Genomic DNA, 21667 nt, shown 5'->3' with positions numbered 1-21667 from the left:
ACTTGACTTGGAACCACATCTTTGAAAAGCCCGTTTCCCCTTCACAATGCTACTTCCTTACATTCTCCTCCTACAGTGTGCTCCCTCTGCAAATCATGAACCCCAAATTCCTATCTCAGGCTGTTCCTCCAGGGAACCTGCCTTGTGACAAATGATTATGAAAATCATCCCTATTATTGTAGAAAATTTTAAAACCTCAAGAAACTATAATGAAGAGGTGCCTGGGTGGCTCAGTCGGTTGTCTGCCTTTGTCTCAGATTATGATCCCAGGGTCCTGGGATTGAGCCCAGCGTCAGGCTCCCTGCTCCGTGGGGAGCCTGCTTCTCTCTCTCCCTCTGCCTGTTCCCCCCTGCTTGTATTCTCTCTCTCTGTCAAATAAATAAATAAAATATATTTTTTAAAGATTTTATTTGTTTATTTGACAGAGAGAAATCACAAGTAGATGGAGAGGCAGGCAGAGAGAGAGAGGGGGAAGCAGGCTCCCTGCTGAGCAGAGAGCCCAACGCCGGACTTGATCCCAGGACCCCGAGATCACGACCTGAGCCGAAGGCAGCGGCTCAACCCACTGAGCCACCCAGGCGCCCAATAAATAAAATATTTTTAAAAAGAAACAACTATAATGAAGAACATCAATGTGCTACAAACAATCTACAACCACACTTAACATTTTGGTGTTACCCTCTTCCAGTTTCTCTTCTGTGATGTTTATATTTTAAGACAATTGAAATCAAAATGTACATGTCATTGTCATCACACATTTTTCACTTCACATTTCAGTTGTGAGAATTCTAACATGTGTGCCAAACAGAACTGTTTCCGTTGCAAGTAATAAAAAAAACCAACCCAAACTAGCCTGAGCAAGAGAGATCACTTATTTGCTCTGTAACTGGGCAGCCCACCATATATCCGACTTCCATCACAGTTCAGTTCGAAGTGTCAGTGTGTCGCCAGGGCTCCGGCTTCATTCCCTGTGATTTCCTTGACTCTGCTCTTCTAGATGCTTCAGTTTGGTTCTCCAGCCAACTCTGGGCACAGGAGCAAAAGTGAATGTAGCAAGTACAATATGATACACATTTGAAAGAAGTTTACAGAACAGTTCTATTTGTAAAGAAATAATGCCAATTACTAAAGACATGTTTGAATTAATAATGGGACATCCATAGCGGTGCCTGGGTGGCTCAGTGGGTTAAGCCTCTGCCTTTGGCCTAGGTCATGGTCTCAGGGTCCTGAGATCAAGCCCCACATCAGGCTCTCTGCTCAGCGAGGAGCCTGCTTCCCTCTCTCTCTCTGTCTACCTCTCTGCCTACTTGTGATCTCTCTGTGTGTCCAATAAATAAATAAAATCTTTTAAAAAAAATAATGGAACATCCATATAATAGAATTTTATGCAGCTGTTAAAAGTAGTCCTCTGACATGGGGGGATGGAGAGGAGAAAGGAGTTGAGGGAAATTGGAGGGGGAGATGAACCATGAGAGACTATGGACTCTGAAAAACAATCTGAGGGTTTTGAAGGGGTGGGGGATGGGAAGTTGGGTGAGCCTGGTGGTGGGTATTATGGAGGGCATGTATTGCATGGGGCGCTGGGTGTGATGCATAAACAATTCATTCTGGTACACTGAAAAGAAATTTTAAAAATTAAAAAAAATGTTTTTAAAAGTAGCCCTCTGTGTACCTTTGTGGAAAAATCTCCAAGATACTACCTTAAGTAAAAACCAGGGAGGTACAGAATAGAGAGCAAAGTGGAGGAACATTTGGGGAGAGGGTGTGGGGAGAATAAAAAATACATTTGCATGTATATGCATGGAAAATCTCTGGAAGGATACATACCAGAAGCAGGTAACTGTGACTGCCTCTGGAGAGTAGAAATGGGTGGTTGATGGATAAGGACAGGGAGAAAGACTAACCTGCTTTTCATTGTACGCCATTTTGTACTTGGGAAATGTTAAACCAAACACATAGATCTCCCATTCAAATACTGTGTTTATGTTTTTAAAAATGGCCTCAGCCTTTCCAGACATTATATCCTTACAATCCAGAGGAAGGGAGAGCACCTCTTCTCTTAGGTCCCTGGACGAACGAGGCCGTTTCCTTCCCGGAAGCCCTCAGTCTCCTTTTTCCCTTCTCTTGGCTGCAGTGAGTCACTGGCCCATCTCTGACCTGATCGTGGGGGAGGATGGGATACTCTAGTGGGTTTAAACCAACCGCCTAGAGCTGGGGCTGTGGTGGATCCCTCCCAGACCACACAAGAGAGAGGGGACAGAAGGTTTCCTTAAAAGAAATCTCTAGTGTTCTTAAAAACGGGAATGGGCGGGGAAGAGAGACTAGGAAAGCGGTCAGCAAGGGTTCACTGCATCATCCATTCTGAAGTCTTAAAAAACCACCTGTTTTAATGCCTATTTTTATATGTGTTGTCCTTGTACTTCTAAATCCGTTAAACTTCTAGGGTCCCCGTTGCTGTCTCAGCAGCCATGGGATGCAGGAAAGGTGCTCTCTGGATGACCCCAAGGCTATGGAGTGTGACCGCAGGAGGGCGGTCACCCTGGAGGAGTTGGCTGGCTCGTGCCAGAGGCTCTGTCTGGGAGCTGATAACTGGAGTGGAGTGTTTATGGCCCCATGTTCACTTCTCTCAGCAGCCCAGGTACAGACATGGCTCAATGAATTAGAATAACCTGCCTTTTCCTACACAGTATGGACCACTAGCTGATCTTAATCTTCCCCAATTGTTCCTGACCATTCTCAGGGTGCTCTGTGTGACTTTGGGGAACGTTCTTTCACATTCACCCAGTGCAGTCAACCCCTCGCCCACATCTATTTCATAGGACATCACTTGGGTCCAGCATTTCCCTATTGCCACAGGGACCAGTGACCACTCTGACAACTACAGGACACCAGTGTGAATGCCAAGGACCCATTCTCCTAAAGCTTTCAAAGCCATAAACTCTCACCTACCAGAGCAGTCAGTCCATGTCTGTAACCCTGAGAGTCCCTGGAATAGTTCCTTCAGCTCTTATCTACCTTCCCTCTTGGCCACAGCACTCAGACATAAGACCCGCCAACCCTGCCCCCCGACTGTCAACTAGAGCCTCATAGTAGAGCAGACAGAAGAGCTAGGCAGATCTGGCTTTCCATCTCAGCTTTCCCCCTTAACACTTACATACCCTTAGGTAAGTGGTTTAAACTCTCTCCACCTCAGTGTATGCATTTTATTTAAGATTTATTTATTTATTTTGAGAGAGAGCGAGTGTGTGCATGAGCCTGACATGGGCCTCAACCTCATGAGATCACAACCTGAGCCCAAACCAAGAGTCCAATGTTTAACTGACTGTGCCACCTAGGAGCCCCTATGCATTTTTAAATGGGGATCAACAAATAATATAGAATTGTGTGAGGTTTATTATGGAAAAGAGCATGCCCCTCAGGCTACCAAGAGACAGAAACCACCATATCAATATCCAAGGAAGTTTTGAGTCTAGAGTTTATAACACAGAGTATTTGGGAAGTTCAAACTAACATTTGAACAGACTAGTTTTTAAAGGGCTCCCTCCTCCCACAGGAAATTGCAAGACCCCAATCTTCAGGTTCTAGTAACCATGGTCACAGAAGTTGGCTGCTAAAGTGGAGTAGTCCTCATGGGGAAATTTTCCCATAGACCCCTCAGGCTCAGTCAAGGAGGACAAAGGGTAAAGAAAAATCATAAAGAGCTGGGAGAGAGGGGTGTCCTTATAACTGATCCAAAGAGTTCATTCCATTGCTAGGAACATGGATCAAACAAATGGTTGCTCCTTCTGTCCCTGTCCACATAAACGTGGTATGTGCTCTGGACCAGTGATCACTGTATGTTGCTCCCCTTCCCTGCTTCTCTAGATGGCCTTCATAGCCTTTTCCCTTCCAGCACTGAACACTGAATATATTAGGGAATAGTTAGATTCCGCTTCAGTCCATAAGCTGCAGTATTATGGGTAGCCGCTTTCAGATGAAGATAATTCACCTCACCCAGAGATCCTAACTCAGAGCCGGATATTGGATGTGAGTTTGGGTTGTTCCTTTTGGGAGGAGAGAGCAAGTTTTTACTTGCATGCAGAAACACTGCATTCTGTTAGTTTTGACCATTCTTAAAATTACATGTTTGGAGAAAAATATGGGCTGATGAGCTTCCAAAAGGTGGAAGATAGTGATTTTTCTCTAAGTCCACCCAGAAACCCCTTTCCTACTCTTTCTGGTAGCAGGCCCCAAGCCTCTCCGCAGCTTTGGTCCTCGAATCCTGAGTGACAGCGCTTCCTGGGAGAGGAGGCACGTGGCTCAAGCCTGGGCTCTTGGAGTCCTGCTGGAGCTGGCAGAGAAGAGCTGTCCATTACTCTCTAGTCAGAGAGCTGTATGCAAAGGATCCTAAAGCTCTCAGAAGCTACTGGGCCCGCCACGGAGGAAACCCCAAAATGACGTCAACTGCCTGTGAAGAGAAATCGGAAAAGAAGAATGTCCGTTCGTTGGCTCAAGTCTCTGATTCCGGTCAGTATCCGTTAAGGTACTTGGTGGCAAGCCACAGAAACGGGCTCTAGCTGGTTCGCCGTATAAGAGGAATTTATAGAAAAGATCCATGGTAGCTCGCGTCAGCGATAGGGAGGCTGGAGATTTGGGAGCAGGACCCACCGCTGCCATCAGACCACGAAAGGAAGCAGGTGGGGATCCTACCGCTGAACATCAGAGGACGCAGTGACTGACCCCACCTTCACAGTCCTCTGCTTGGCCACCCGAAGGCCGGCTGCCACTGCAGGTCCCAGACATGGGTCTTCGCGGCCACAGCTACTGCGGTGGATCCGGACCCTCCACGGTCCTTCCATCGCAACTCGCATCTCCGAAGGCCCACGGACCAGGAAGTCCGCGTCTGATTGGCTGAGCCCACTCACGTGATCCCGCGCCCCGCCCCCAAAGCTCTAGCTAAGGGGTGGGAGGAGAGCGGGTCAGGTCATGACCCCCTCAGTTAGGGCAGGTGGGCGCTGCCTTCCTACGAGAGTCCGAAAAGGAAGACTTTCTTCTGGAAAGAGGTACACAGGCTGGGCATCCAAAAAAGATAAATTTTCACAATTTTATCACCCCTTTCCCTCTCTTCTCCAACACCCCCATACTTCCTCCCACACTACTGAGGGTACTTGTTTCACAGAGACAGGAAAAGCTGTCAGAAGAGGGTTTCATGGGCGCCCATCACAGCTGCCCATCTACTGACCTAAGTACCCACCTACTCTCTTGTCTCTTAGTAGGGTGCTTGAGCCCCCCTCTTCTGGGCCCCATCTCAGTCCACCCTCTGCCTTTGTTGCCTGGGTCCTGGCTACACTGTCCTGCACTTGTCCTTCCTCTCCTCCATCGCCAATCACCCCTCTTCCCTAGAACATTCTCTCGGGCGTACAAACAGGCAGCGGAACCCCCATCTTAAAAACAAACACCGCTCTGGTGACCTCCCCTCCCCTCTCCAGCTGTGACCCCATGAGTCAGTCAGGGTTCAACCAGAGAAGCAGAACTGCTATGAGCGATGTGGGTATTGTGGGAATTAGACCTCACACAATTGCAAGAGGACCCAGGGAAAGGAAGGTCCCGGGAAGGGACTTGGAGATTGAAAGAAAAATCCTTTGTCAGGCTGTCTGAAACTCCCCTGGTGGACAAATCAGAGCCTCCAGGGAAATCTGAGAAGCCAGACACATCATTTGCAGAATTGGGACTCAGAAGGGGTGATGCGTGGAGGGGTCTATGGGAAAATAGGGCTTCTGCACAGCTCCACATCTGCGGGTGTGCAGCCAAGTCCCCAGTGGTGTGGCATCCCACAGTCGGCAGAGCCCGCACTCTGGAAGCAGAGCACCTGCTCTGGGCCTGGCACGGAGGAGAGTCTGAAGACAAGCAGCCTCCCCTAACACGTGTGCTTTCTGTTCTCACTCTGTAGTCCCTGCGGTATTAAGTGGGGGCCATTTCTCTTCTGCCTCTCACATCTTTGGCAGGTTTCTCCTCTTTTGGTCAACTCTAACCCAGAATCTAACAAGAATTCTGGGAAATAGGTACCCAGATTAATTAAGATGACAAGGAGATCATCCACCCACCACATTTCTCTGATCCTCTTCAGAACAGCAGCTATGGAGAGACTGTTTTATATTTTCTATCTCCACTTCTTCATTTCCCAAGTTCTCTTGCGCCCACTCCATCACCTCCACGCCATCAAAGCAGCTCTCATCGAGGTCCAACGTGACAATGGTGCATTCTTGGTCCTCCTATTTGAAATGTCAGCAGCATATGACACAACAGGCCTCTTACTCCTTGAAACACTTTCTTCCCACAGCATCCAGGATGCTACTTACTGTGGCTTCTGCTTTCACCCCTCTGCTGCTGCTCCTCAGTTGCCTTTTCTGGTCCCTTCTATTTCTGACCACTAAATGTTAGAATGCTCCAGGGCTTGATCCTCAGTATTCTTTTTTTTTTTTTTTTTTTTTTTTTAATGCCTGAAGTTGTTTTATTTTTTCCAACTCTATTGAGATCTAACTGACATATAGCCAACATTGTGTAAATTTAAGGTTGTGTATTCAGAATGTATTAAATTGATTTAATACACTCTGAATTTTTCTCTTCTCTGTCTATGGTCACCATGCAGGTGAGCTCATTTCACTCCCATGAGCTTAAATATCCATCTGTCAACTTTATATTTCCAGATCCAACTTTCCTTCTAACCTACAGATTTGGAAATCCACATGCCTATTGATGTTCCAACAAATAATTAATAGACTTTTCAAATTTATTGTGTCCAGAAACTAACTCATAGTTTCATATCTCACTTCCCTTGTCCTACCCCCCATTTTGGTCAATGGCAAGTCCATTCTGCCAGGTGGTCAGGCCAAAAATCTTGGTCTCATCCCTGACATCTTTCTTTTTCTCTTATACCCTACCTTCAACTCCTTGGAAAACTGTATCCTTTTTATCTTGTGATATCTCTAGAGACTCTTCTCACTATTACTGCTGAGATGGATGGATGAGTGGATGAAAACAGTGTACAATCTGTGTTTAGATGGAGGACAGAGGCTACAGTCTGTGTGAAGACACAAAGATAAAGAAGAAAATGAGTTCATTAGTAAATCTAAGTGTGGTCGGAATAATAGTGTATGGAGGAGGAGAGTGGTGAGAAATCAGGTAAGGAAGGTAGGCACTATCCATTTAATGCCACACTCTGTATGGAGGGCTCCAAATCTCACCCCAAATGCTTTAGAAAGCCATTGAATGATTTTAAGAAATGGAATAAATAACATTGTCAGATTTATATTTTAGAAGAATCTCTCTGGGGTCTTATGGAGGGTAGCCAGAACTCGGCAGGCCAAGTGGAAACTACTTTAGTTCATTTGGTTAAGAAGGGATGAGGGCCTGAGCTATGGCAGTGGCTAATGGGTAGACTTGCCACATGTCCCCCCTAAAAATACCAGGCACCAGACCAAGCATTAAGGGAGATGCTGGCAAGCAAGGGCAATCCTGAAAAATATCCACTTAATTTAAACAACATCTTATGCATCAGTAATAAGTTCCACTTATTTTTGTGCAACTTTTCTATCTCTTGCTTTTTAAAGAATTTTTCAATACAACAACTTGCAAAAAATGTTAAAGGACAGCAAAGGCAAAGTTTAAATGTGTTTTTCATTTCATGAGGTCAGAAGTCCAATGACAGACCAACCAGGTTGATACCAGCTAGCCAGCAACACTACCAAGGAGATGAGCATGAGAGTGGATTAGGAGTAAGAACTAGTTTGTTCTTAGGACTAGTTCTTCCCGGGGCATCTGGGTGGCTCAGTCAGTTAAGCATCTGACTCTTGATCTCGGCTCAAGTCATGATCTCAGGGTCCTAGGATCGAGCCTTGTATCCTATCCATCTGTCCGTCCATCAGTCTGTCCATCGGGCTCCACACTCAGTGGGGATTCTGCTTGAGATTTTCTCTCTCCCTCACCCTCTGCCCCTCCCCTGCTCAAGCACACTCTCTCACTCCTGCTCTTAAATAAATCTTTAAAAAAAAACAAAAAAAACTAGTTCCTCTCTCAAAAATGAGAGGAAGCCATCACTCAGCTAGGTTCAGGATCTTGAGGTTGCTGGAGCAGTAAAATTCACCATCAGCTCTATATGTTTCTTCTTCCCCAAGAATGGTAGGAATTTCTCCATTGGAAAAGCAGCTGCCTAAGTGTCTTCCCTTAGTTCCCCCGTCTCCCTCCCTGTGGTTCTGGGAGAATGTTCCAACATCAATTAGGTTCAGACTTGGGCCCGGGGGAGGCTTGGGAGGAAGGGTTCACTCATGTGATCCAGTGACTGGTGAGAAACCAGAGACACTGTGGGTGGCACGGAGCTGCTGCAAAGCTCTCCTGTTCCCACTTCTCTCTTCCCTGGGAAGGAGTGACCCATCCCTTCTCCCTTCTGGGAATACCAACAGTGGAAGCAACATTTCTTGGTTCTTGCTGAAGAGATTTTGGAAACGATGTTTGCTGTGTTTTTGTGGTAAAAAAGGGTGGTTCCTCACTAGCAACTCAGAAATAAATCGCTTTTGAACTTTTAGCTCCTCCTTTTCTTAAAAAGGTATGTGTGGGCCAAGGAATCGGAGAATGACTGGTTGTTACCTCAGGCCTTCATCAAACACAAAATCTAAAGGACCCTGTTCCTCAGACACCCAAGCAAGAGTCTCCGAAAGACCTTTGGAAGAATAGTAAACAATATCTGGTCATGGGATCTTTCCCGAGCTTGTGGTTCCACTGGATTTTGGTTTCTGATGGGAAACCTTTAAAAACACCACCAGAGAAGGGCACCTGGCTGGCTCAGTCAGTGGAGTGTGCAGCTGTTGATCTCAGAGTCATGAGTTTGAGCTCCTTGTTGCAGGTAGAGACTGCTTAAGTAAATAAAAAACAAAACAAAACACCACCCGAGAAGGACTATTAGAAAGAACAGCCTTGGGCAGAATTGTGCAGTGAATCTGCATTTGTTTTCTATTGTTGTGTAATAAATTGCTACAAACTTAACAGCTTAGCACAACATATATTTATTACCTCACAGTTTCCATGTCTCAAGAGTCTGTGTATGGGGGAGCTGGATCTTCTGTTCAGGGTCTCACCAGGCTATAGTGAAGATGTCAGCCAGGGCCACAGTCTCCTCTGATGCTCAGTGTCCTCTTCCAATTCACGGGATTGTTGGCAGGATCCACTTCCTTGCACTTGTGGAAATCAGATGGCTAGCTTCCTCGAGGACAGCCAGAGTATCTTTCTGATGTCTTCCATCTCTGACCTCTGACCTTCTTTTAAAGGGCTTGCCTGATTAGGTCAGGCCCACCCAGGATAATCTGCTTTTTAATTAACCTAAATCAATTGATTAAAGACCTTAATTACATCTTTAAAGTCCTTTCACCTCTTCCATGTAATACAACCTAATCACAGGAGTGATATCCCATCACCTTTGCCATATTATTATTTCTTAGAAGCAAATTATAGGTCCCACCCACATTTAAGCAGAGGGAATTAGACAAGGACAGGGGTCCTTGGGAGTTCTCAGAATTCTGCCTCCCACAAAGTCTAAGAGATTCTGGAGAGAACAGCCCTTTCTGAGGGGTGACTAGAGTGGATGTTAATCTTCAAGACCAGAACTCTCAGTTAAAGGATTTACAAGTGTCTCTCACTATATTGGGTCAAATGGTAGTCCCCAAATATATGTTAACCTGAAATCTCAGAATGTGGTCTTATTTGGATTAATGTTCTTTGCAGATACAATTAAGGGTCTTGAGATGATGTTATCCTGGATTAGGATAGGCTCCAAATCCAATGACGTGTGTCCCTATAAGAGACAGAAAAGAGACACACATGGACACAGGAAGAAAGTGAGGACAGAGGTAGAGATTGGAGTGAGATATGTCTCCAAGCCAAGGAATGCTAAAAATTTCCAGAGCCACCAGAAGCTAGGAAAGGGGCATGGGACAGACTCCTCCTCAGAGCCTCCGGAAGGAGCCTGTTCTGTTGATACCTCGCTTTCAGACTTCTGGCTTCCAAAATCATGAGAGAATAAATTCCTGTTGTTTTAAGCCACAAAGATAGTGGCAACTTGTTGCAGCAGCCTTGGAAAATAAATACACTCATTGATAATTGTTCCCGTGCGAATCAACATCAAAGAGACAGACTTGGTAGTGTCGAGTGCCACATAAACTCTGACTCTATAGAGATACCAATTTCCAGAGATCAGGGATGCCCTAAGAAGTACTAAAGCAAGGCAGCTTTGTCACCCACTTCTGTCATTTATCACAGAAGGTCAGCAGATCCCCATTCATTTATACCCTTTTATTATCCCTTCATTGATGAGTGTGTTTGATTTGGCTGCTGTTTAAAAAAAAAAAAAAAAAAGACTAAAATAACTCTCACTTAAATAAGATAGGAGTTTATTTTTCTTTCATGTAAGAGTCTTAAACAGAAGCAATCCATGGTGGACATGGTGACTCCACACTGTTGAACACCTAGGCGCCTCCTCCTATCTGGTTCTTCTGCCACCTGTAAAACATAGTTGCCATCTCATGACCTAAGGTGGCTGCTTCAGTTCCTACCATCACACCTACATTCCAGCCAGTGCAAAGGGGAAGATTGGATGTGGAAGATATGCCCTTTCCCTTTAATGGCAGACCTGGAAGCTCTATACCTCAATCAGCTAGAACTTAATCACATAGTCACACCTATGTCTGCCAGAAAGCTGCAATGTCTTAGCAAGACCATGTGCCCAGCTAAAATTAGGGGTTCTATCACTAAAGGAAGGAGGGAAGAATGGAGAGCAACTTCTGTCCATTGGAGACAACAAACACAGTTCTGACTTGCTCAGTGGCTTCTCAAATCTGGGGCCCAGGGAGAAGGAAAGAAAGATCCAGAAGTGGAAATCCATGAATAGATAGCAACCCTACTGCACTTCTGAGTACAGGATGAAGCATAACCTTGAAAATGTGGGTTTAAAACAGCAGGAATGGGGCACCTGAGTGGCTCAGTGGGTTAAGTCATGATCTCAGGGTCTTGGGATCAAGGCCCCCATAAGCTAGGCCCGCATGGGACTCTCTGCTCAGCAGGTAGCCTGTTTCCCCCTCTCTCTCTGCCTGCTTCTCTGCCTACTTGTGCTCTCTGTGTGTCAAATAAACAAACAAAATCTTAAAAAAAAAAAACTTAAAAAAATAATAAAACAGCAGGAATAAGATGAACACAGAAAAGCTAGGAGGATAGTATTCCTCCTTCCCCATGATACCTTCTGTTGTAGGTTGAACCGCGTCCCCCTTAAAGATACATTGAAGTCCTAACCCTCAGAACCCGTGAACATGACCTTATTTGGAAATAGGGTCTTTGCTGATATAATCAAGTTAAAATGAGCTCATACTGATTAAGTCGGGCCCTAATCCAATGACTGGTGTCCTTATAAGAAGAGGGAAAATGCAGACACAGACACACAGGGGGGTGATGGCCGTGTGAAGATGGAGACAAAAGTTATAATGATGCAGCTACAAGAGAAGCAATGCCAAGAATTGCCTGCAACCATGAGAAGCTACAAGAGCCAACGAAGGAGTCCTCCTCTAGAGCCTTCAGAGAGTGTGTGATCCTGCGAACACCTTGATTTTTTTACTTCCAGCCTCTAGAACTATGAGAAAAGGAGTTTGTTACACCAACCCTAGCAAACTAAGGGGTCATCTTCTTTTCTGGTTCATTAGGGCCTCATTCTAATAATCTTTCCTATAATGTGCCACAAAGCCCTGACATCCGGAAGTGTCTTGTGTCCGAAACTTCCGTCCATACTTAAGATTTAGCTCATCACAAATGCTGTGTGGGAAAGGAAGGGTAAGCCAAACCAGGACTAACATGTCAGGCAGAGGCCAGACCAGAGTCCGAATGTGAAAAAAGAGCCGTGTGTGTGCATGCGCAGTGACGTGGATATGAAACCAGGGGCATCTGTCTGAGGCAGGGATGAACCTGCAGAAGAAAGACCAGGCAGGATATACCCACCCAGGCCAAAGACAAGTCCAAGATCTAGGCTGTCAGTGGGAGCAGGACTACCCATAGATTAAAACCAGGAGGCTTGAGAGGAATCCTTGCTCCCTACTCTGATGACACTGTTTATACCAGAGGAACCCTATCTATTTCCACACGCTGTATGCGGTCTCGCATCTGGTCTTCAAAATCCGTCTGGGTGAGCTGAGTAGAACAGTAACAGAACCTCTATTTGATTCACAGGCAAACAAAATGTCAGAGAGGCCAAGTAACCTGCTCAGTGTCACATAACTGATTATCAGTGTGTGTGTTTGGGGTGGGGTGGGGGGATGAACTTTAGAGCCCGGTAGACTGAATTAGAAGCTATGTGATTTCTGTGAGGCTCTACTATTTAGTATCACTTCAGCATAACATTTGCAGACCCCCTCTTACAGTATCGGCATGCGGACTGGTGCTCAATCCATGGCTATTTCCTTCTCCCTTCCTTGCTTCTCCAGCCTCAAATCTGGTGCTCTCTGTGCTACCCGTGTTGCCTTTCTCTGACTAAAGTCATCTTGGCTACTTACAGTTCACCTCTCTAGAGATAAGTTTCTTCGTCTACTTTACCAAAGGCCTGGACTAAATCATTTCTATGATCTCTCTCAGCTCTGAGAGTCCCTGGCCTTAAGAAACCGCATTTCTGGGGCGCCTGGGTGGCTCAGTGGGTTAAGCCGCTGCCTTCAGCTCAGGTCATGATCTCAGGGTCCTGGGATCGAGTCCCGCATCGGGCTCTCTGATCAGCAGGGAGCCTGCCTCCCTCTCTCTCTCTCTCTGCCTGCCTCTCTGTCTACTTGTGTTCTCTCTCTGTCAAATAAATAAATAAAATCTTTAAAAAAAAAAAAAAAGAAAGAAAGAAAGAAAAGAAACCGCATTTCTGCGGCCCCTCTGGAGACCGACAGGGCCAAACCCACACCTGGTGTACCTCCTATCACCATCAGGGGGCGCCCAGCACCGCTTATTCCCGCAGCGGGGGCCGGTGGGGGCGGGGGGAGCAAAGCCGGAAGCCGCGAAGCTGTCTCTTCCTTGGACTGCCGACTGCCTCGCGGAGATTTAGGCGAGCCAGCCATCCCAGACACACTCATTCCCCCTCTAAAGGCAAGAGAGGAGAGAAAGTCACCCTTTCTCCCTTTACTTCATAGATGAGGACGCTGAGGAAAGCGTCTTGATTTTCCTTAATGTCATCATTAGATTGCATCCTGGAGTTTCTGCTAATCTAACTTGAGGAGCCTATTATGTTTCAACTAATTTGACCTGCGGTGGACCACATCCAGGGCTTTTTGCATGGGGTGGGGGAGAGCATCAGCTGTACCCCTCCCCACTTCTGGAGAGACATGCAGGCCCCCACTTCTGGAGAGACATGCAAACACAGATACAGATCTATAGCCTGGAAGTAAGAGGGGGGTCGGGGCAGATGATTGGCTTTCAGGATCAAAACCTAAAGGAGCACTATTTCCATGGCCTTCACCTGTGCCCCTAGAATGAAAGGGGAGAAGCTGCCCCTACTCTCTAAGAGCTGAAGAATGAAGCTGGTGTGGGATGGTAGCCCCATGAGACCCACAGTCTGCAACTACCACCGTCCTCCAGAAGAATCTACCATAGGGAGAGTCCTAGGAAAAGCCTGTTCTCAACCTCCTCCTTACCCTAATTCTGCCTGCTCCTTAGCAGTTCCACCTGATGACCTGATGCAGAAGGTAAGTCACCTCTGGAAAACCCAGTCACTCATTCCTTCTCCACTGAGCCCCGCCCCCTTCACCCAGTCATTTCTGCCCACACCCACCCCTGTTAACAGACTCTGGGAAAGCCGGGGTTCCATGGGCTCTTTCCTTCTCACTGGTCTGTAAGTCTTCACTTCTCTAGGTTCGAAGCATGGTTGTTTGTCTTCCAGAGTTCAAGTGCTCAGGCCCTGTGCTAACAAAAGCAGCCTGCTCAGCATCCAAGATGTAAATCGCCCTCTGCCTGACACCTGGCCACAAGCTGCTGGAAGGATGACCAGAATGGCTGACTCCCCATCTGTCAGATGCCCTGGTGACAATTTGCAGACAGAGTCCACAGCCCCGTGCAAGTCTAAACACTCTAAAAGGGCCTGACAGCTGGCACATGGGTGTGTGTCAAGCAAGACACGGGCAGTATGAGCTCTTGGATAAGGTTCAAGGACATTTCTATAAACCAGAGCCCCACTCCTCCCCCCCACTCCCCAAATCATCCTTCTTCCCTGCCTAGGACTGACTGGACAACTTTCCTCGGTAATGTTGGAAAAATATCCAGAGATGGAGAGATGAGCCCCGGTACTTACTCCCTGGCCAAAGCAAGACTTCCTTCTCCACTAAGTATTCAAAAATGAAAGCCTTGCCAAGAAACCTCCAGCACCGCAGACCCCAGAGATCTCACACAGTTCTGGATTGAGAAGGAGAAAGTCATCTTTGGTATGCAAACATCCGAAGATATAAAACCTGGGCTCCTGGAAAAAAGGAGCTGCAGAGGCCAGGTCCAATTCACAGGGAACACCCATATGTGGAAATCCACTGAGCTTATCCTCAGCGCAGATCAAAGCTTTGTAACTCTGGAGCCCCGGACCCTAGCAGGTACATTGCCCCTCGCTGTCACACAGTAAACATTTGATGATTTACTAGCCATCCTGTAAATCAGCTGGGACAATGCTCTCTGCTTATGGAGTTTAAATAAGAACTCACAAAATGATTCAGTGATTTCCACAGAAATTTTCTTTCCATAGGAAACTGCCTGATAAAGTTCTTGAATTGGAATAAGGGGGGAAAATTATCAACTGACTCAAACTTGTAACTCCAGCTTTACTTCAAAAGGATAACTTTGATTTCTGCAGCCCAGGAAAGAGAGAGGTTGTAGAAAGGATGGGAAACATCAGAATATATTTATAACCAAAGACATTTGCCCAACACAAACAATGTTCTGTGCCTCCAGACACACACACACACACTCACACACACACACAACACTAGACAAAACTGGTTCCCCATGGCAATGGGATCTTACAAATGCACCCCTGGCTTATAGCATGGGGGCTGACATACACCCCATGTGCCCTGATCCTGAGCACAGCAAACTGTGTCCTCCTAGAAGCACTGCCCTCAAGTCCGTGGGCAGCTTGGCTTTGCTCCCCACTTGTAAGTAGATTCCATGAATTTTGGAAAGATGGGGATATAGGAGTGGCAAAGGCTCAAGCTCACTCCCTTTCACCCAAACAGACTTTTCATCTTTTCTTTCACCCCGATTAGGAAGAATGGGACAGGGGTTAGTCCTAATTTATTGTGTCTGCCACAAGCCAGCTCTAAGAAGGGAGTAAGGGGATTATGGGGGAAAGAAATGGAGAAAAGAAGGCAGGAGATGAACCACATTTGGTAATATTTATTAATTTGATGTTCCAAAGAAGAGAAGGGATCCATTCTAATGGTTTGCCCTCCAACAACCCCCCCCCCCACCCCCGCAAAACCCTGAAGAAGTCCTTCTGGCACCAAAGTGGGGAAGCTAGTGCTTAGACATCCCTAGTGATGGAGTCAGGGACAAAACCCCATACCCGGAATTTTTCTAGCTTTCTGCTCCCAGCCTAGGTAGGCCCCCGAACCTGAAGAACACTGTGTGGTCTGTCAGGTCCAGGCAGCAGAAGGAGTGGAAGGAGAAGTGCTCTCTTTGCCTTAAGCACACAGCATGGAAGTGGGCAAGGTCACAGGTGCGCCTCCAAAGCTAGTCTTGAGCTCCAAGGGCAGCTGAGCTCAGGCTGCTGGACACTTCAGCTGCTGAGATAGTGGTGAAGTTCAGGGATGGGTTTAGAAAACTCTCAGAGAGACAAGAGGCTGACAAAAACCCGCTTGGTAAGGATTTCCCCTCCCCCATAAGCCCCCCCTCCCCATCCCAAGGCCAAGTCATCAGTTTCTGGAAGTCAGATTTCCAGCTGAGGCACTCCACAGGGCTCATTCTAAACAGGGGCCAGAGGCTTTCCAAAAGTTCTGGATCAACAGAGTTCTTTCTCCTCATGGCTCAGGACCTAAGAAATTCCCCCAGGAAGCCCTGGAAAAGGGAGATAACATATCTTGGGATGAGGGTCACAGGGTGGGGACAGGGGCACTAGAGGAAAGGAGTAAAGGTCAGGGACTCTGGAAAGCATCTGTAGGTAATCACACAAATTGCATCTGGGCTGGGCTCCACCCAGCCACAAAAAACCCACCCCCAACCCTAACTCAGCCCTGCTCCTTCCAGGGAGAACCGACACTCACTCACGGGTTCCCCCACTCCCGTTTATCCTTCACACCCAAGTGGTTTCTCACTATCACTCCTATGAAAAGCTATCAAACTTTTCAAAGAAACCAGAGCTGAGACCGAGAGTTTGGGAAGGCCTCTAGTCTTCTCTGCAAGTCAAAGCCGGCCCAAGTGGTGGCAAGAAATCTGGGAGGCCAAACAACTGAGCTAGAAAATCTAGAGCTGACCCGGCAGGCTCAGGAGACAGACGCACTTCCTGAGGCACACAGGTTGGGTCCTGGGTTGAGAAACAATCCGCTGCCCTCCTTTGCTTCAGCCCGGGGGTGGGGTGGGGGTGGGTCCGATGCGGGGGGGGGGGGGGGAGAGGTCCTGGGTTCCATTTTGGTTCCCTACTCCATGCCTCCCCTTCTTTCGCTGTAGAGACCTCTCCAAACCCACCTCATCCTACCGAACGCCAAACTCGAAATGACCAAAAGGAGACACAGAATGCTTCCTATCTTGAGCCGCCTGCCATCTCGCCTCGGTTACCTACCGTCCCGTTGAGCGGTGGGCACTGCCTGGACTCCGCGGGGCTGGCCAGTGCAGCAGGGGCGCCCGAGGGGTCGCCAGGCAGGGAGGCGGCAGCCTGGTGCTCCTCACGCCGACAGCGGCACAGGAGACGGCGGAAGGCGCTGCGAAAGTCGGGGCTGCGGCAGTAGATGAGCGGGTTGAAGGCGGAGTTGGCATAGCCTAGCCAGTTAAGGGCCAGGAAAGCCGGGCTGGGAACCAGAGAGGGGCCCCCGAGAGCGCGCATCACGTTGGCCACAAAGAAGGGCAACCAGCAGAGAGTGAAGGTACCCATGATGAGACCCAAGGTGCGCAGGGCCCGGTGTTCCCGGGGAGGCAGAAGGCGCGCGGGCCGCCGACCGTAAGAGGGCACCCCTGCGGGCGAAGCGTACGGCCCAGCTGGGGCGGGGGGCACAAAGCGCGACGCAGTCGGCGGAGACTCCTCGGGCGGGAAGCGGCCCAGCTCCCGGCGCAGCAGGCGCAGTTGGCGCGTAGCCACGAGGAAAACGCGCGCGTAGACGAAGAGCATCACCAGAAGCGGGAGGTAGAAGGAGACGGAGGAGGAGAGCAGCGCGTAGGGTATGTTGGAGGCGAAAGCGCAGCAGTGGGGATTGGAGTGGCAACGCTGTGCCTCGGCGTCGGCTCCCACGCGCCACCATTTGCTCATGATGGGGGCAAACGACACCGAGGCGGACACGACCCACACCAGCACCACTGCTGCCCGGGCGCGCCGTTTGGTGACCAGAGCACCGTAGCGCAGCGGGTTGGTCACTGCCAGGTAACGGTCCACGGCTAGGGCGCACAGGGTTTCGATGCTGGCTGTCACACACAGCACGTCCACTGAGGTCCACAGCTCGCAACCAGTGGCTCCCAGGGGCCAGTGGCCGGTCAGGGCCAAGGTGGCCCCCGGCGGCACTACTAGCAGTCCCACCACCAGGTCTGCTGTGGCCAGCGAAGTCACGAACACGTTGGTCATGGTCTGGAGTCTCGGCGTCCGGGCGATGGCCACGATTACCAGCAAGTTGCCTCCCACGGTGACTAGCACCTCCAGCGCCAACAGCGCCCCCGCCAAGGCCACCGCCCACGGCACCCCTGGCAGCCCACTCGCGTTGGCAGTATTGGGCGTCGGGGTGGGGGCAGCAGGCCACGAGGCCAGAGAGCTGTTCTGGTGAGACCACGGAGACATTCCCAGGGCGTGCGTGGGCCGGGAAGGAAAGAGAGAGGGGGTCTCCCTTCTAGATGGGTCCCTTCCCCCAGCTCAGGGGAGGGGACAGCAGCAGGGCGTGGGAGCGATTTCCTCGGCCTGGGCCATCTTCCCTAGTTGACCGGGCGAGAATGCTCAGCCTCCCCCCCACCCCACCCGCTTGATGCCACCGCTTGGGGTGGGGTAGTGGGGGGAGGAGTGGAGGCCCTTAAAGGGGCAGCGGCCAGTAGTCTCGATGCGTGCCGGGCGTCAGGAAGGGAATTGGAGGGAGGGGAGGGAAGACAGATGGGTGCCTGAGTTTTCCTTTAACTATGTCTAGAGCCCCGACACCTGGACTTCTCTGCCACGTTGTGCCCACTCCTGCCATACCACCGCACTCACTCAGCGCAGCACTCCCGTCAGCCCTGATTTCCTGAACTCTGCGCCAGTTTCCCGGGAAGATCCAGCAACGACACCGGCTGATGGGTGACGAAGACCGCTCCCTCCACACCAGTGCGGCCACCACCTTATCTTGTTAGAAGAAAAGGTAACCCACCCAGGGCAAGCAAAATGATCCACGGTAGCATCTCATCCACTTGAGTGTCCTTCTCTAAAATATTGTAAGTAAAAGAGGGCAAGACCTCAATTCCGATGAGATTTGGGCCCCTTTTTCTTCTCTTATTTCCTTTACCCTCTCTGCCCCTCCGGTTTTCTATTGTCTTTTTGCTGTTCTTGTTCTTTGCAGTTACTGGAGAAATTCGACATTTTTCCAGGAGTCTTTAGCATTGCCTACTCATTTAAATTTTGATTTGGCTTCAGGCAGTCCCGGATGCTGAGAGTTTCAATTTCTGCATCTTCCCCATTGCCCATAGTCCCTTCTGCACACTTTTCCAACCTAGACAATTTCTAGACGGTCCCTTATTTTAAAATTCTTTACAAATTTTTAAATTTCAAAATTCTTTACAATTTTCCATTTAAAAATTCTTCAAAGACATGTTGAAAGTGAACGGACGGGTGTGAGGTTGAGGCACGAAGCCTATCTACCGCCCAGCCACCCACAAATCTTCCATCACTACCCTCCCGATAGTAAAATATTCACTCTACTTCCTTGAAGGTTTTATTTATGAACTTTCAAAAATTAGACGATGTTCAGCTGAGGAATTCACATGTTGCATCTTCTATTGTGTGGAAGGATAGGCCTGGTTTGTTGTGTTTTGGCTTTTGTTTTTTGTTTTAAGATTTTATTTATTTGAGAGAGACAGAGATAGTGGGAGAGAGCATGAGCAGGGAGGAGAGGAAGAGGCAGGCTTTCTGCTAAACAGGGAGCCTGATGCAGAGCTTGATCCCAGGACCCTGGGATCATGACCTAAGAGGCTTAATTAACTAAGCCATCCAGGCACCCCAGGCCTGGTATTTTAAGGCCTCTTGAAGTTTTTCCAACAGCCCCATCAGAGCCTCCCTCACCTTACAAGCCTAAAACTCTTTCTCTCCCCCAGACTTCAGGCTGTTTCTTGCCAGCCAAGCTCTCCCAATCTCTAAGCCAGTTGCTGTCAAGCAAGGTGTGGGGAGGTGAGGCTGCAAAGAAAACCCCTGGGTTCAAGGTGAGAGGCAGGAAGACTTAATACCTTTATTAAGTTCTATCAGAGAACCTGATCCTGGAGCTGTCTTGCTTCCTCGCCTGTAACAATGGGACAAAAGGGGAAAAATTATCATGGAAAATGCCTTCAGGGCCATACCCTCACATGTCTCATTTGAACAGCTCTATATTTCAAAAGAACACTCTATAGTCACTGGTGTAAGCAATCCCTCTGGGAGGCTGAGCCAGGGGTTGGGAGGGGACGTGAGGACCTAAAATTATCCCTGAGGAGAAAGAACCAGTTTTATCTCCCAGGGACCCAGCAGCTCACCCACAAGCAGGGTTTGTCCTTGGCCTCCACACCAATGCCTTCCACATCCATGCAGTACCCCAAGCAGGTCTTTGGATCCATGGAGCTGCCCAATGAGTAGAGGTCCAGAGCCTAGCCTCAGCCCCCAACCCCCCAGTCCCGCCCAAGTGATGCAGGCCCCACTTGGCCTTGAGTCTTGGCTATGGCCTCCTGCAGGTCATCAGGGCAATCAGTCCCCAGTTGGGTTTTGCAACACCTCAGAGTGTTGCCAGTTATCTCAAAGGGGTATCATAAGATTCTTAAAGAATAATCTCTAAAACAAATACATGTCATTCCGCAATTTTTTTTTTTCCAGGACATCAGAGTTGGATAAGTGGGCAAGGAAGTCAAGCAACTTCAAAGGATGTCATTGCTTTAGCGGGTGACCTCGATATTCTGACCAAGGGTCTAAAAATGTTTACATTTTCAAAAAAGACAAGATTTCCCAAGCCACATGAGTATGCTTGAGTTGGGGGACTGATTAGGCCAGTAACCGAAGGAGAGCATGAACAGAGGAATTCCAGGCCCCTGTTGGAGAAGGCTTTTATGAGCAAGCAGAGAAATGCTTAAGCACCTGGTGTGCTTCCCTCTGCTCACCCCCCAGTTCCTGCTCCCATTTCTCGTCTGGCCTCCCCCTGCCCAAGCGGCTGCCAAGGAGAAGGGCTCCCTCCTTTGCCACTTTGTTCTCTCTTTTCTGGGCTTTTGTGTTATTTTCACTCAATCTTTTGAATAGGTAATGCATTCATGTTATTCAGCCATCAAAATGCATGTTAGAAAGTCGCCTTCAGGGGCACCTGGGTGGCTCAGTGGGTTAAGCCTCTACCTTCAGCTCAGGTCGTGATCTCAGGGTCCTGGGATCGAGCCCCACATCAGGCTCTCTGCTCAGTGGGGAGCCTGTTTCCCCCTCTCTCTGCCTGCCTCTCTACCTGACTTTGATCTCTCTCTCTGTCAAATAAATAAATAAAATCTTTAAAAAAAAAAAAAAGAAAGAAAGAAAGTTGCCTTTCTTAAGGGGTTTTCAACTTCCTTATGAGTAATCACCCTTGGTCTCTTGTTTTCTCTTCCAGTAATATGTTGTAAACAAGTCAATACGAATATATGTGTTTTCACTCTCTCCTTTCTACACAGATGGTAGTAAATTATGTCCACTCTTCTGCACCTTGCTTATTTCCACTTAATGTATATCAGGTATCCTCCCATACAATACACAATAGCGTCCCATTTTTAATATTTCATCGCATAGTTATACCATACCCTATGAAACCAAATGGTCACTAGTGGATATCCAGTTCATTTCCAATTTCTACTCATAGATGATGTTGCACTGAATCACTTGAAACGTGTCCTTTCACATGTGTATGACTGCATTTGTAGAACACATTCCTAAAGATAGAATTGCTGTAGCATAAGGTACATATATTTGCAATTTAAGATTTATTGCCTAATTACCCTCCCCAGACAACGTACCCATGTATACTCTGGCCATGGCCAGATGGAGAGTGGAGGCAAGTGACCTGCTGCTCTGGGAGATTGTCCAAATGACTGGCCCCAGGGGACTTAGTGCTGCCTCGTCTGTAAAGGTCATCCAGCTCTGGACAGAAGCACACATTGCCCAGGGAGAGCTTTACCCTGGCTCTGGGCCCCAGATGACCTTTGTTCTGTGCCCTTGGAAGCAGACAGTGAATGGGGGCCTCTGAAGCTGCCAAATGCAGACCCCCCGGACTGTTGATGTGTTGGGGGTTCCAGGCAT

General features: G+C 48.3%; 1 protein-coding gene and 1 long non-coding RNA gene across 4 annotated transcripts; one reads left to right on the top strand and one right to left on the bottom strand.

The window, feature by feature from the left end:
• Window positions 1–934: 934 nt before the first annotated feature.
• Window positions 935–18156, bottom strand: ADRB3 (adrenoceptor beta 3). Of its 3 annotated transcripts, none has more exons than XR_009349652.1 (3): window positions 16796–18156; window positions 9046–9823; window positions 935–1025 (listed from the first exon to the last, which is right to left on the bottom strand). XR_009349652.1 is itself a non-coding variant. In XM_059156115.1 (2 exons), the coding sequence occupies exons 1-2, from the start codon at window positions 17993–17995 to the stop codon at window positions 16045–16047; spliced, it is 1230 nt and encodes a 409-aa protein (XP_059012098.1). In that variant the 5' UTR covers window positions 17996–18156; the 3' UTR covers window positions 15478–16044. The 3 variants fall into 3 exon arrangements, 1 of the variants encoding a protein (XP_059012098.1); XR_009349653.1 differs by lacking the exon at window positions 935–1025 and adding an exon at window positions 5711–6251; XM_059156115.1 differs by lacking the exons at window positions 935–1025; window positions 9046–9823 and adding an exon at window positions 15478–16074.
• LOC131820475 (uncharacterized) lies at window positions 17260–20826 on the top strand. The gene is made up of 3 exons (XR_009349654.1): window positions 17260–17388; window positions 18333–18539; window positions 20234–20826. It is a non-coding gene; the product is annotated as an uncharacterized LOC131820475 (long non-coding RNA).
• The last annotated feature ends 841 nt before the right edge of the window (window positions 20827–21667 follow it).

Source organism: Mustela lutreola, chromosome 18, assembly GCF_030435805.1.
Source record: "Mustela lutreola isolate mMusLut2 chromosome 18, mMusLut2.pri, whole genome shotgun sequence".
Lineage (NCBI taxonomy): Eukaryota > Metazoa > Chordata > Mammalia > Carnivora > Mustelidae > Mustela > Mustela lutreola.
This window is presented reverse-complemented; position numbering and strand designations above follow the sequence as displayed.

Bases quoted from the DNA above. Each gene is read 5' to 3' on its own strand.
- ADRB3 (XM_059156115.1), bottom strand. From the start codon at position 17,995: ATGTCTCCGTGGTCTCACCAGAACAGCTCTCTGGCCTCGTGGCCTGCT. The intron at 16,075-16,795 runs GTAGGTAACCGA...TCCCTTTTCCAG, and splicing joins GCCCACCGCTCAACGGGACG to GGCTTCCTGGGGGAATTTCT.